The following is a 16130-nucleotide window of genomic DNA, read 5'->3' as shown; positions in this document are numbered from 1 at the left end:
ATAACAGCCTCCGCTGTGTAAGAATTTTAAGTGAAATAGATTCCATGCTGGGAAGTGGATGCAAGTTAAATGGATTAGTTATAGATGTTGTATGACGCAATGACAATTTGAGATTGTGTCCATCAAACACAAGTTTGAAATCTGTCTTTCTGTCGTTCTAATTAACGTGGTTAAATTAATGGTTCAAGTATCTGGGTCTGCAAAATGGAGCTGGGTCTGAGACTTGAATTCTCTTGAATGGCTTGTAAAAAAAAATGACCTGCCATTTGACTCAAAATATTACATCAATAAACCTATTCTTGAGAGTAAATGGTCTCAATCACAAGTTACAGGTCTTAAAACATGATGGCCATAAGATAGATGACTGCAATAATACACTCACTGGTCACTTTATCAGGTACACAGGACACCGAATAAAGCGGCATGTGTGGCACCCACTGTGATCTTTAGCTGCTGTGTTGCTGTTGCTTTACTATCATCTTAAACCAGTCTTATCGTTGTCCTCTGGCTTTAACAACGCATTGGTACACCGAGAGAACTGCCGCTCTTTGGATATTTTCTCTTCTGTTAGACCAAAATCCCCGGAGGTCAGCAGTTCCTGAAATTCTCGGACCAGCCCATCTGCCACCAACAAACATTCCACATTCAAATGGCGCTTTTTTCCTTATACAGTTCTAGCACCTCTCGTCTCTACTCGGCTCTACTCTGGTATCAGGCACATCGTTTTCCATTACGCCGTAGTACCTCCTGTCGCTACATACACCAGACTCCTCTGTTAAAGGAATACTTCAATGATTTACATTTAGCTCTGTATTACTAGAATAGGGGTTGTATTTTTGAAAAATTGTGCTTCCCAACCTCAGTTTCCCCTGAGTTGAAAAATATCTTCATTCTTTTCTTAGTTACGTGCCCACCAGTGACTCTTGTCCTGTTAGCATAAGTTAGCAAAGATGTTTACACTGTTTACATTCTGGGAATGAGGTCCCGTCAAGCTACGAGTGGCTCTAAAAACTGCGGAATTAGCGCTGCAGTTTCAAGCCTCGGACCAAGTGTCACTGGTAGACACCTATTCCTTTAAATGTTGACATATCCTTGCTAATTGTTAACATTGATGTTTTGAGGATTTTTAAGTCATTTTTAACTGATCTACAGTTTGGAATTGCTCGGTGCTCATGCCTCTTCCAGTGATGGAAAAAACCTCCAGGTACCAGGTGCTATCCCTAATGGCAAAGCAAAAGAGACCCAGTTGAGTCACGAGTAGTGCTCGCACTCTATAACGTAAAAGCACCTTAAACTATGAGTTATTCACCCTAAGTCATTTACTACTGTTAAGATGCGCAACTTAAATATTTCAACGTGACCTACATTGGTGAGTGCTTTTGTAGATTGCACATATCGTGCTCATTGATAGGACATAAATATTATATAGAGTCTAAAGGAATGTTACTAATGTGGCTTATGGGATTACACTCTTTCTCGGGTTGCCGATACATCACTTTGGCCCGGACTGCAGCGTGTCAACAACAACTGGATAAACTGCATTTACATTTCGCCCAGGCATTCACGGCGCTCTAAGGATGAATCCTTCTTTTTATTTAAGCTTTTACCAGGAGTTTGAAAGGTGGTGGTGAGGGCCATCATCATGTCAAGCGATCCAATATCGTTAATGAGCAAATAACTGATCAGCCTCAGCTGTACTTTGAGTTAAGTGCTGAGCGCATCATTACGGAGCCGATTAAATCATACAGTTAACACCTAAGTTTGAACAGGCAGAGGTTTACACAATGACTTGACAAAAAGCTTTGTGGGAAGCAATTATTCAGGGATTACCGTGGTTATTTATTTTAGTTATTACAACGATAGCGGGCCGTGTGTTGACACAGATTCACGTGGGAGGATTGTGGCGGTGCCCGTCACGCCAGCTAAAAATAAATTCACAGGTAAAGTAGCGTCGCTGCTTCACATTGTTGCCTGAGATGAAGCACAAATCATGTGGGAGGGAGGGAGGGAGGGAGGGAGACTGCAAATCTCAATGAAAAACCCTTCCTGAAATCCTTCTCATTGAGACGCACATTCTTGCTTCGCCGCCCACTTCGTGTGCACACACACACACACACAAGCAATGAAATTATTGGACTCTGAGTTTGTTTAAATCTGTAAAACATAAGAACTGCAAACACCGTGACAGCAGGATGAAGATGCGTTAAATCTTCTGCGTATTTATTTATTGATACTGTCCAACTTGTTTTTTTCTATCCTTGCTGTACATTTTATCCCGGTGCATTAAATAAGGAGAAAGGAACAGTGTGTTGCAACTTTATCATACTTTATCTTTCCATACTTGAGAAGATTCCTCGCTCATGTTGTTTTCAACTTTTGTCCTGGATGCATTAGAGTTGTTTTTCTTCTCTCCTCGTTGCTGCTGTTTTCAATTATGTCTTTGCTTCTCAGAAAATGGACACTCTTTATCTTTTGTGCTCTGGTGCAGAAGCAACATGCAGTAGTACACAGTGTATATTTACACACGGAGACAAAAACAAGAAGCAGAAAAGTGTCACAGACAACACATAATACTACTTCTGTATTTTTATCCATTAAAGTTTGCACTTTGTAAAACATTTTTTTACTCAGCTTCGTGTGTGTGTGTGTGTGTGTGTGTGTGTGTGAGTGGAGCATAAAGGGCCCCACTTTCCCGGAAAGTGTCTGGTTCAGCCACTTCCCTTACGCCACCACAGCTGTCCATACAAGACGCAAACATGAAATGATACAGGGCAGAGCAAAGACAACCCCTAGAAAAATAAAGTGTGAACAGCACAAAATCCTAAGACCCTCCCTATAGTTGAAATGCTTTCTCGGGCAGAAACCAAAGATCTGCCGGCCAAAACAAGAACTCGCACGCCACCTCCACCCAAGGCCCTGACTGAGCTGAATATCTAAACCAGCAGGATACCTTAAGTGTTCTTATGGCTGGCAAGCTTTAAAGGCCTTTATTCACCTCAGTGCCAGTGAATTAATGTTCATTATTTTTTGGATAAATGTCTTCATTGTTGGGAAACTAAAAGCCCAATATTTAAAATTCCTTCAGCACCCGACCACAAACAGCTGATCATGTGAGCCGTTCGTTTATTCGATTATTCTGACTTCCTTTTCACGCTTTCTTCAATAAACTGTCCTCCTCAGTTTATTTATTGGAAATTTACATTCTTCCTTTTTTTAACTCTTGAAAAGGGGTCTTTGTACCTCGAGTAGTACCTCTCTGAGACACTTAAAAGGCTTTGAGGGATGTAAAGCCAGACAGACAATTTCAGACGAGACCCCAGGGAGAGAACATTTGGTTGAGGTTTTAGATGTGGGAATATATGAGGAAAAAAAAGAAAAGCATCCGTCATGCTGTTTGTGTTGCCTTTACATTCTCCTCCTCTCTTTTGACGGTGTCCTACTGACAGTCATTCTCTGTGTGATTAAAAAAAAAAAAGAAAAATTAAATGTCAGATTGTGAAGCTCCCACTGCCAGGACACACTTTCCAGTCTCCGTTGTCTCTGAAGTGCAGGGGGAAAAAAAGTGAATGGAATTATTAAATTGGCAATACTTTTCTAATGTCGTTGCTGTTCTGCTGCTTTGTTTTTGGAGAGTCCAACACGTTGTCCCGCGTCTGTTGCCATTGCACATATTGTGAGGATGAATCACATAGTGGAACAGAGGGGTCAGCCTGCAACCTCTGGCACGTTGGCTTTTATAGGTCATCTCTGGAATGTAACGGCGTGTCGCAGTGAAACGGCTCCTGACGAAAAAAGGGGTCTCTCTCTCTCTCTCCCTCTTTTTTTTTTTTTACACACTCGCAAAAACTCCAAAAGAATCCATTTTGGACAAAACTGTGGGCGGAGGGAAGTTGGGTTTGAATGTCAAGTATCATGTGTCTAGGCAAAAGATTCTTGTTGAGTTTGCAAACCCCATCATTTCTCCTCGCTGCAGCCCTTAGTGTACCACCATCTGGCACAGCTGAAAACTATTAAGGTCTGCTGGAACTTCCTCCTCATTATTCCTTCCCAGTTTTAAGGCGAGTAAGTAGCTTTTATCTCAGCTCAGTTGTTGGTGTGTGCATGCTTCTTTCTCTTCAAGGATCTTCTTCTGTGTTTGTTTGTTTTTTCCCCCTTCACCTTGCAAAGACTACAGCTGTGACTTTCCTTGATAAGGTATGTCAGGGTGCTGCATTTGATCCACAGGAGTGTCCATAAGAGAGAGAAAGAGCGAGAGAGAGCAAGTCTGGCTTTTAGATTACTCACTTAGACACCACGGCTGATTCAGCTCAGGAATTCCCGGGACTAAATTCATAAACAGTTTGTTGTTGTGGTGAGTTATTTGTTTCGCTTTTTCCGGCCAGATTCCAGTGCTGGTGAGAGCAAAGTGAAGAAAACGGAGGATCTTTGTTGAATTTGCTGTTCTGGGGGCATTATTTTGGAGCAACAGTTGCATGCACTGCTTTCCATCCCATGTTAAAGCCTGCTGCCATTCCAGTGCATATGGGTCAGATTAGTGTGTAACTGGGATGTTAACGTAAACCTGTTTTTCCCTCGGTTTAAGCAAGATTTCATTGTCATTAGCTTTAACCAAACTGTTTGGATTCATCTGTTATGTTTACGTTGTCGTGTGGGCTCAGGAGACGACTCTTCAGGGTCAAAGTAGGACAGAAAGTCTTTCCTAAATTCCAAATGTTTGAGTCACTGAAGGTGAATTGCTCAGACTTTGGACATGGTTATTGCTGTGCCCTTTTGATTCCATTTTAAGTAAGTGATGTCGGAGCTCATGTCTTCTTATTTTTGTCTTACTAAAACTTGAGGAAAACAATTACCTAGATGAGTGAGGTTATACACTGACATTTTAAGTGTTTTTCTTAGTTTAAAAAGTGCTCTGTGCATTATTATCGTGGTAGCCCTCAGAGGCTGCATACTGTTATTTTAATTAGCATCATAAAGCATCACAAAGCACCACACAAGGAGCATTTTGTTGCTCGTGTGTGTCCGTTTACATTTTGTGATTAGACCTTAATTGGACGCCGGCATTCATCTTAATGGGAAATTAATGTTGTGTCAAGTCAAATGAGTAAACTGTGTAACCCAGTATGCACTTTGTTGTGCGTGCACTGCACTACTGTTGTACACGCATGCATTGACCTAACCTGTTACTCCCACTGCAGCGGGCGCACACATTGAAAGGAGACTGAGGAAGTTCACAGCTCCGTGTAAAAGTCTGTGTGCGTGCGTGTGTGTTTGTGCCTCGGGGTCGGCACTTCTCCCGAGGGGCTGCTGTTGAATCACCAGGCAGGAAGCTATTAAAACAGGCCGAACACACTGCGGCTGTCAGTCAGAGTGAGTGACATCACACACAGGTGGGAGGTGGGGCGCTGTATTACATCATAGCACAGCACAGCACAAACAAACAAACAAACAAACAAACAGAAAGTCAGCCAGAGTGTCTGCTACCAGAGGTTTGCGGAAATAAGTTCCTAATTGTGATAATAAGCCACTGCACAGGACTGACAAAATATCACACCTTTGTTTTTCTTTAAGAATCCTGTCTGGCAAACCCTACCTCATATTGCTTGTTTTAGAACAACCTCAGCTGCAGTTCCTAAGTGTCTTTCACCCCGGGAGTGCTGCTTTTGTCTTTAAGTTTTATATTTTCAACATGGAAATGAGAGACGGAGACAGTGATCACTTCCTTCGAGGGCAAAGGCTGCTTCTCAAAAGAATCCTACAGAAAAGTACCAAAGCCACCACTGCCAAGGTCTTCATTTTGGCAGTCCAGATACTGCAGAGTCATCTGGTGCTGAGATCTGCACAATCCTCACACCCTGTTTTTCTGTGAAATGTAAACAATACTTGTGTCCTTGTTCATCTGGCTATGCAGTGTGTCGACCTGTAAATACAGAATGCCTTTTCTCTTCTTTTTCTTTTTCCCCCAGCAGCATAGATGCTATGTTTTGGCAGACTGAGGAATGTCACAGTCTCCACCCTCCTAAGCTTGTTCCATTTAAATGTTCTTCAGTTCACTCTGGGCCCTGGCAAAGTTTCCCCTTACAGTGAAAACCCACATTGTGTTTGTGTATGCAAACTACATTTCCGTCATATATTATTTTGTGTTCTGGCAGTGAATTGAGGAACATTCTCCTTCATTCTCCCTCATCAATCTACTGTCCATGACATAATGACAGCGTAGAAACAGAAATGTGTGCCATTTTATTCCTCTTATGGCCATTTAAGAGAACACAGGTCTCAGGTACTTGGACACATGTAGAGTCTACGCCATAAATCGAGTCATTTAAAGAATACTTCACCGATTTAGCTTTGTATTACTAGAATAGGGGTAGTATTTCTGACCCACCAGTGACACTTGGTCTGAGGCTTGAAACTGTACTTTTAAGACCCGCTCGTAGGGGGACGGGACCTCATTCCCAGGATGTAAACAGTGTACACCATCTTTGCTAACAACTCAGGAGAAACCACCCCTATTCTAGTAATACAAAGCTAAATGCAAATCGGTGAAGTATTCCTTTAAGTGCTCCCAAGAGCCACATCCCTTTCCATAATTCATAAACAGATGGAACAACCAAAAGTCGAGCTGATTGCCCTGCCCAACCTGAGCAATCAGGAGAGAAAGTCCTTGGTAGAAGAGGTAAACAAAGGACCTGGCTGAACTCCAGAGGTCCTGTGTGGGGATAGGACAAACATCTAGAAGGGCAAGGATCACTGCAGCTCTCTGGTGGTCTTAGCATCCTGGCAGAGAGGGCAGAGAAGCAATATATTGGGGGAGGAAAACAAGGTTTTCTGGTCTGATGAAACCAAGATTGAACTGTAACGAGGACACCAAGCGTCGCTCATTATTTTTCATCTTTCGACAGTGTTTTCAATCAATGCCGAGACCATTTAAACCAGATTAAAAAAACGTAATTGGCACTCTGTCTTCAAGGTGTATTTAAAAGAATGGTTTGTTTATCACTAGCTCTTCCCAGCAGTCGCAAAGATATTTGACTCGATAGCCTGAATCTATCACTTTGTACTGGCACCATACTGCTACTCAGTCAAACCTAATGACCCATTAACTTCCCGTCTTACAGTGATCAATTTGTTTTCACATACTTAAGTTTTCTTTTTTTTCTATCTCTCTCTCAAGGATTTCATGTCTCCCCAAGGATACCTTATACATCGAAACCTATTTTTGGATTGGCATCATTTCTGTAGAACCTATGAATAGAGTACGTGCATCATGAAAGTCACGTGTGGTTACAAAAGTTAACTTTGTTTGTACATCTGTGTTAGGTATTGGGCTGCCACATATGACTATTTCCATAATTGATTCATTTGTTGATTCTTTTAATCAATTATTTGGTCGGGAAAATGTTGAAAAATGTGCTTCCCCAAACCTAGAGATGATGTTTTGCAATGAAACCAGAAAATATTCACATTTAAGAAGCTTATTCATTTGAATCTGGTCTGTGAGGATGGCATTGATGCTGTTGTAATATACCAATAGTTCTTATAGGTTCTATCACATGGTGTGTAAAAGGCATCACACCTGGTTAAGTTTAAGGTTAATTGGATTTGAACTGTGGTTAGATTAAGGTTGGGGTTAGGGATTAACTGGTTATGGTTAAGGTTAGGGATAATTCATTGTTTAGGCTGTCCAAATGAATGCAATTCAATGCAGTTTATTCTTAACCTGTGTGTTAACTTTGTAACGCATTACAATGGTCAGTCCAATGCATCTTCGCATCAGTAATTATCCAGCACAAATGTGTCGTTAACAGCTTTGTAGTTCATAAATGGGCTGAAATGACCGTATCGGAATAATATCAGTAAAACTGAAAATACTCCCACCAAGCTTGGTCAAAGGGAAAGTTCATCTTATTTGGAAATGTGGTTGTATGAGGTACTGAGACAAAGTCAGGGCTGACTGCATGGTTGCACTCCTTTGTAGCGCTCACTGAAAACGTGGCTGCCGTTTCCCCTAATATGGCTCTAGTCTGTGATGTCTTATGAATATGATTAGCTCTTTATCTCATTGTTCCGGAAAGTCCTTTCTGTCTGTCAGTTCTCTGTCTAACGGCAAGACAAAGCAGGGAAACGTATTCATGAAACAGTGTGCTTCATATAAACCTTAATATTGACCCCATTAAGAGTCATCTGTATGCCTTTTGATTTGAGATCACTACAAATATGCATGATTTATCTTTTTTGCTGTAAATCCACCTGATTTTAAACTTACCCGTGTGTCTGATGGTTCTTAATTTCACCGTGTGTTGTTTTTTTTTTAAAACTGTACATAAGCATAACTGTATAAGTACATTTAACGGTACATAAAGTGCACATCAAATGAAAGTTACAGAAGTATTTCCCAAAGAGAAAACGTTCCCACGCAAAATGCTTTCCAGATCTGATGGATTCTTCATGTCTTTCATGTGTAACGCAAACACAGTTTTCATAAACAAAGCAATGCTTGTAAAATTCGAGCAGCTTTTTTAAGACTTCAATATGTTGGCTGTTTGCTTCTTTGGCTGTCAGATGCATTTTTTTTTTTTTTTTTGTTATATATCAACAAGGCCTTAAGGGAATGTCTTCACATTTGGTCCAAAGGTGCGGTAAGATGTAAATATGAACTAATTAAGTTCAAGGACGCCGTGGTCGTCTCACATATTGTGATAAAATAGTAAAGAATATTGATTATGGAGCTCATACCTCACATTGGACATTTTGTCCTTGAGGTGCTACAAGATTTCTGCGCTCTCACGAGGAACTGATGCAAAAGCCTGAAAGCAGTTTCAACTCACCGCGGGGGCGGACATTTTATAGTTTGCTCTGGGTTTTTTGTTTTTTCTTGTCTTTTCATAATGCAGCAGAGTGACTGTACCCGATTCTCTGTTGGTCCTGTGTATTGTGTTTCAAGGCTGCCCTTCTACTGTACTGTAAGTTTCAAAGAGAGAAGAAAGATAACCACATTTATCCCCTCTTTCTATTGTGTGGTGTGGAGTGGAATAATGATCTATACCAGTGATTTTATTATTTATTTATTCATATAATTATCTGGAAATTGTTTAAAACGACTCACAAAAGTCCAGTGAAGTCTTGAGGTCAAAGGCTTTTTTTTAACTCCTATCTTCCTGCTGCTTTTCCAGGTGGAATATTGGCAGTAACTCCAGAGGGACTTTGGAGACGCACATTTTTTTCCATTATGAACCGCGCCTTCAACAGGAAAAAAGGTGAGCTAAAGTAACTAATGCACATCAGTGAATGAACCTCTCAGAGGTCTGACAGAAGAGCGTGGCTGGTTCAAACTCCTTGGCCGTTTACATGCATCATCCGAAAACAGTTGTTCTTCAGCAGTGTCATTAAACTAAGGGATAACCAGCAACACTTGTATTGCACCCCGGCTTTTCTGCTAGAAAAAGTAAACAGTCAGTCAGTCAGTCAGTCATCATCTAACCGCTTTATCCTCCACCAGAGGGTCGCGGGGGGTGCTGTGCCAATCTCAGCTATATCGGGCGATAGGCGGGGTACACCCTGGACAGTTCGCCAGTCCATCGCAGGGCCACACACAACTAGAGACAAACAACCATTCACTCTCACACTCACTCCTACGGTCAATTTAGAGTGTCCAATTTACCTAATCCCCACATTGCATGTTTTTGGACTGTGGGAGGAAGCCGGAGAACCCGGAGAGAACCCACGCACACATGGGGAGAACATGCAAACTCCATGCAGAAAGGCCCTTGTTCCAACCGGGGCTCGAACCCGGGTCTTCTCGCTGCAAGGCGAGAGTGCTAACCACTACACCACCGTGTGGCCCTAAAAAAGGAAAACAGAAGTAAACAGATTCAGTCAAATTCATCTTCTCCTTCTCCAACTCATGCAGGAGCTTTTTTATGGGAGATTAAAACGTATTCCTGAGTCGGCAAAGACCACTTTTACACACTTCTGTGGCCCGAGTATCAAAACATGCATTAAAAGTGATCCCTGCTCCTCCAGAAAGCTGCCATTTTGTAACAATGTGGCACAGTAAATGCACATTACGACCTCATCCCTCTCGTTTATGCGTGCATCTGACACGCCCTTATTGAACATAATGTATTTATGTTGTGCAATAGATGCTGCATGTGAGTGATCGGCCCCTCCCTGGGTCTGTTTTAAGCAAATTGTGCCCTTGCCTTGCGTCTGGGTGTCTCTGAGCACTTTAAAAGAACTCGGCTACATTTCATCTGAATAAAGCCCTCACTGTTTTTGTCTTGATGTTATGTTCATGAAGATATAGATGTAGTTAATGTGTTGGTTTTTTAACTTTTTTCCTGACTTAAGTTTGTAGATAAAAAACCATACATTGTGGAACTTCAAAGTCTGTTTGACCGACAGAGGCTGCAATAAATCAACCCAAACTAAAAATGTGCTCATTACACAAAGCTGCTGATGCAACAAAGAACAGCCAACTGTAAACCTGAATGGACTAACGCTCGTTCTACCTTGCCTTTGTCCGAGACACGATAAGTTAAGAATGTTGTGCGACTCTCTCGACAGTCTCGAGGTGACCCTGGCCAAATGCAGGGGGAGAAAATATTTGGAAGTGCAGTGTGCAAAACAGTTTTGATGTGTTTACCACCATCTGTCCCGCACTCCCTCTGGTGTGAATCAAAAGACCTGGAGAGGCATTGGACTGTGTTGGGGGTGGGGGTGGGGGGGGTGCTCCAGAGCCCAGGTGCTGCACCGGGCTTTGATGATATTTGGATTTTATAATTCACTTATTCCCATTTGGTCTTATTTTATAAGATGGTTATCAGGGAGGACAGGTATTCACCCTGCTCAGCTCTCATTTCATCTTTGTTTGGTTTTGTGTAACAGAAATGCTGCTTCTTTCCACCTCCGCAGAGGAGGTTATTTTTTTCACCTGTGTCCTTTTGTTGGTTTGTTTGCTTTCACAAAATTTTGTAGAGCAGTTCATTATGTGTCTTTTCTTGTACTCCTGTCTGTTTTTAATCATTTGTTCGCTGAGCTTGGCAGTAAACTGAACTGAAAAGGGCTACGGGCCAATAAAAGAACCTACTGAACTCTGGTTTCAGATCTGGTTGAAGCTGGAGGAGCCAGAAGACAAGAGAGACTGTTGCAGGACAGATTGCAGAATACTAGGAAACTAGTATGCAAAATATAGGCGTGCGCCAGTGTTGTTTGCTGGTTGCTTTTCTTCTTGTTTCTTAGCCTTTCCATAAGAGAGAGACAGCAGTTTGCTGGCTTTTGTCATGCACTCAAATCTATTGTTACAGTCTGCCAAAAAGTCCTCGACACATATCACGATTAAAGCTTTACAAGACATCTTTATTTAAGAATAGCGTGAACCACCCTTCACGAAACTACCTGGACCCGTCCGTGTGTATGCAAAAGACATTTTGCAACTTGCACTTGAACATTCCAGCGGACTCTCCAAGTTTCCGCCTGTTGTGGAACAAACTGAATTTCACAGGAAAGTTTATCCTCTGTAGATTTTCATTTGAAACTGTGAATGAAAGGGTTGATGTGAGGTTTTCGGCGAGTGTTTGTTTGTTTGTTTGTGGTGGCGTCTCACCGTTTTTTGATTAAAATAAGACGACACGTGTTGTTTGCCCTCAGATGACTGTAATTTGTGCTGGAATGCACTTCAGAGATTTTTGTTCTGGTGTCTTCAGTGAACTATTACTGTCCTTTGGCAACAGAACCTTTATTAAACCATATTGGATAAAATGTTCCTAACCAGCTGGAAATATTATCATCCAGAATCAAACATTTTAGCAGCTGACAACTTCTCACATGAGCTAAACAAAGGTTTGTTTGCTTGTTTTTTCACAATATAGTGAATGATTCATGAAGCATTTTTAATATCTTGTGTTGCTCCATTTTTTTATTTTACATACAAAAGGGTTCAGGAGAAAGGTTATAGGACTCTCGAAGCCTGTCTGTCATTGTTCCTGTTCACTCTTCAGCCGGTAGAGTAGTCCACATACATGTGTCCAACAGTTTTGATTTATTTCTAATTCTTTTCACCTTGCTACTGCCGCTGTTTGGCTGAGGGAGTGAAGGCTGGCACTGGCGACAGCTCCCCACTCCACTGATTTACCCCCCCCTTTATCTCTGTGTCTGGCTGTGTTTTTGGACTTGATCACATCTCGCAGGTAATGCCAGCAAGGATCTTGATCATTTTTATCTCCCATGTTTATTACCCCGCGCTATTGGACGTGACTTGCACTGAGTAGTTTGACTCTCGTTCGGACCTTCTGGTATAGGCCGCATATCACAGCATCTCTGAAAACATAGCTCAGTATAATATAATATACTCATGTGTCAGAGGGGTAAAGTGTGCAAATCATGCCCTTCATTCTTGCCCATCTATCTAATCAAGCATTTAATCATGCTTGATTATATTAATCATAATCATCATAATACAAATAATAAATACATACATAGTACAAGACTATGTGTATACATACACAAGAACGCACAAATACTGAGAGGACAGAGAACTCAATAATTGCAGAAATAGCAATAGAATCAACAGATTCAAGGTTCCACTGTCCCAGAAAAAAAACAAAAAAAAACAAGCAAAAACAAAACATTGTAATCCACAGCAACCACCCTGAACACCCTAAAATAGAGACTGCACTTTTTTAATGTGTTTTTTTTTAAGGCATTTGATGAAAATGTGTGAATTGTTTTGTTGAGCCCCATCAAAGAAGAATCTCTGTCACCTTTTGGGACAGACTATAAAGCATCTCTATGTCCCCATCTCATCTGCACCGACACCAGAAACAGCAGCAACAGAACTCTGGCCAACATGGTCTTGAATTAAATATCAAATAGCATTTAATGATTTGATGATATTTCAACTTGTCTTGAGAGCTGTAGGGACCATGTAAAAATCTGGGGGACTTTCCATCAAAGTTTGAAATGAAAAAGTTGTCAATAAGACTGTTTTAAAGAAGCTGATCTGATTACTCTTCAACGGTTGTTCCAGAGCAGAGGAGTCTGTACTATCAATGCTCTATCAAAAAGAGTGTATGATGCTGAGTTGATCTAAATATGTCCGCAATGATATCACAATTGTCTGAAATAATTGCAATGTCATGAATAATATAGTGAATAGATTTTTTTTTCATGACATTTGACCCGTCAGCTCCAAAAATCTTTAATATTCATAACAAGTTTAGAATTATTCTACACACACAAACTTTTTTTTATACCTCAATAAGAACAAAAATGCATTCTGTTGCCTACCTTACCCTATCTTCCCCTTACCTTAACCCAGAGGCCCAGACAAAATGTCCCCACAAGGTCAAAATGTCCTCTCGATGATAGGTTTGTACATTTTCAGTCCTCACAAAGATATAAATACACATATACACACACAGAACATATACCCCATGCTGGGTAATAACATTGTCTAACAGTTAGAGATGTCTCGATTGTGGATGACACCACTGTGGTGGAGCTCGTGTCTTAATTTGGGATGAGGGCGAGCAGCTGAGTGGGTGGTGCATTGACAACAACCTTGTCCTCAACACCACCAAAACCAAGGAGCTGATCGTTGACGTCACGAAAAAACAAATTGGACATTTAACCCTAACCCATCAGCAGGAATTATGTGGAGAGAGTCTTGGACTTATTCTTCGTGGGGGTGCACATAGAGGAGGCCCTGACCTGGAGAGCTAACAGCACACGTGTTACAGAAGGCACAGCAGGGACTTCATCACCGAAGGACGACCTCAATCAGAAACTGCACGTGTCCTTCTATCACTGCTCTATAGAGAGCATATTAACACAGAGTCAGTGCGTGGTTTTACCAGCTGCACAGCAGAGGGTCAACACCTGTATCCAGAAGATCAGTGGATGTCCTCTTCCCTCCCTGGGAGAAGTGCACAGTTCCTGCTGCCTCAAAAGAGCCCAGGACAATCTGAAAGCTCCAGCTCGCCCAGGTCACTCACTGTTTCAACCACTGCCCTCAGGCAGATGGCTCAGATCAGTCGAAATAAGGACAAATTGACTGAAAAACTGTTTTTGATCCTACTTGATCCATACCAGTTTGCTACTTGATCCATACCAGTTTGCCTATCGTCCTAACCGCTCCACAGAGGACGCAATATCCACCACCTTGCACTCCGTCGTCACTCATCTGGACCACAGAGACACGTACGCCAGAGTCCTGTACATTGACTTCAGCTCAGCCTTTAATACGATTGTCCCCCAGAGACTAATGGAGAAACTTCTTCTTCTTGGCCTTAACACCGCCACGTGTCTCTGGATCCTGGACTTTCTGACTGAGAGACCACAGACGGTCCGTGTTGGAAAAAACATCTCCAGTTCCATCACACTGAGCACTGGATCCCCCCAAGGCTGTGTGCTCAGCCCACTGCTGTTCACACTGCTGACACATGACTGTGCACCCAGACACGAGGGGAACCAGATCTTCAAGTTTGCGGACGACACCACCGTGGTGGGACTCGTCCACGGAAGTCAGGAAGCTATGTACAGGGACGAAGTGCAACACCTGGAGGACTGGTGCAGGGTAAACAATCTGCTGCTCAACGTGGACAAAACGAAGGAGATGATCATCGACTTCCGGAAGTCACAAACAGAGCACGCCCCCCTCAGCATCAGCGGCCGTACAGTGGAGAGAGTGGAGAACATCAAGTTCCTAGGTGTGCAGATCTCGCAGGACCTAAGCTGGAATAAGAACACCTCTTATATCACAAAACGGGCCCAGCAGAGACTATACTTCCTGAGGAAGCTGAAACAAACCTCTCTCCCACCCAGCATCCTCACGACCTTCTACAGAGGTGTAGTTGAGAGCGTCCTGACATACTGCATCTCCACATGGTATTCCAGCTGCAGTATGTCAGACAAAAAAGCCCTGCAGAGGATCATCAGGTGGGCGGAGAGGGTCATCGGAGTTTCCCTCCCCTCTATCGAAGAACTATTCCAGTCCCGCTGCAAGAAGAGGGCACTGACCATCGTCAATGACCTCCTACACCCTCTCAACAAACTCTTTGAACTGCTGCCATCAGGCAAACGCTTCCGGAGCATAAAAGGCAGAACCAACAGACTGATCAACAGCTTTATTCCACAAGCTGTCAGAATGCTGAACTGCTGATATGAATCTGGACGACAATCATTATTGCACCTTAATCTGCTCTGCTCTATTTCTCTCCAGCCTTGTTTTTCATATTTTTACATAGCATTTCACTTGGCACTTTAACTGTACTGTGATGTTTACATTGATCTCTACACTGACAATTGCTGCTTAACGTCTTAGGGAAGTGTGAATGTGCGTGAGCCGGGTGTAAATGTGTATTTAAATATTTAAATATTTAAATCTTTGGATCCCTGGGAAACGCTCTCTCTTTTTGTTGCACTACTTGTTGTATGTACAGCTTAATGACAATAAAAGTGATTTGATTTGATTTGATTTGATTTATCCCAGAGCCATGACACTGAACGCTGCTCACAAATAATCCTGCTGCATCAAGAGAATGTGCAATAGCTTGTGTGTGTGTGTGTGTACTTTTAAGTTTTATGTGAACGTTTGCAGCGATAGGCTTGCAACCAGTTGTGTTGTTGAGTTGCTGAGTGACTCTGCAATGACAATAAAGACATCGTGATAGCAGATGTTTTGCGGTTATAATGCAGGCAGAAGTTAACATTGATTATGTGACAAAGCAATAGTGTGGGAGTAGTTAGGCTGAGTGTAATGACAGTCATCACATTGTGGCGATAAGCAGCTGCATGCTTCCCATTACACCAGGTTGGTGTGATAAATAATAATGAATTATTTTAATTGTTTGTAGGGAGGATGTTAAATTTAAAGGTCCCTCACGTGGAAAATGTACCCTCGCAATCTGAATGACGGCTAGTGATAGTTGGATGGCATTATTCCTATATTATTAGACACATGGTAATCAGGGCTCGTCAATGATTCACATCATTGTTGTTGAGCTGCTTTTTGATTGTTATTATCCTCGGGACGTCCTCTATGCATTCATTATTGTGGAATCAACGGAAAGCATTCAAAGAGAAAATGAGATGCTAAAATATAAACGCCGGTATAAATGTTGCTCTGCTGTAAA

General features: G+C 42.0%; 1 protein-coding gene across 8 annotated transcripts in view; it reads left to right on the top strand.

The window, feature by feature from the left end:
- gulp1a (GULP PTB domain containing engulfment adaptor 1a) overlaps window positions 1–16130 on the top strand; it is a 74784-nt gene that overhangs the window by 34694 nt on the left and 23960 nt on the right. For 5 of the 8 annotated variants that reach the window (XM_044017008.1, XM_044017017.1, XM_044017018.1 and 2 more), the window contains one exon: window positions 9171–9254. In XM_044017008.1, the coding sequence (XP_043872943.1) occupies window positions 9227–9254 (28 nt within the window). In that variant the 5' untranslated portion in view covers window positions 9171–9226. Of the gene's footprint in view, window positions 1–3942; window positions 4063–4082; window positions 4195–4332; window positions 4352–9170; window positions 9255–16130 lie in introns of those variants that run through there. The other 3 variants (XM_044017002.1, XM_044017014.1, XM_044017015.1) reach the window with 3 other exon arrangements.

Source organism: Solea senegalensis, linkage group LG2 (assembly GCF_019176455.1).
Source record: "Solea senegalensis isolate Sse05_10M linkage group LG2, IFAPA_SoseM_1, whole genome shotgun sequence".
In the NCBI taxonomy this organism is placed as follows: Eukaryota; Metazoa; Chordata; class Actinopteri; order Pleuronectiformes; family Soleidae; genus Solea; species Solea senegalensis.
This window is presented reverse-complemented; position numbering and strand designations above follow the sequence as displayed.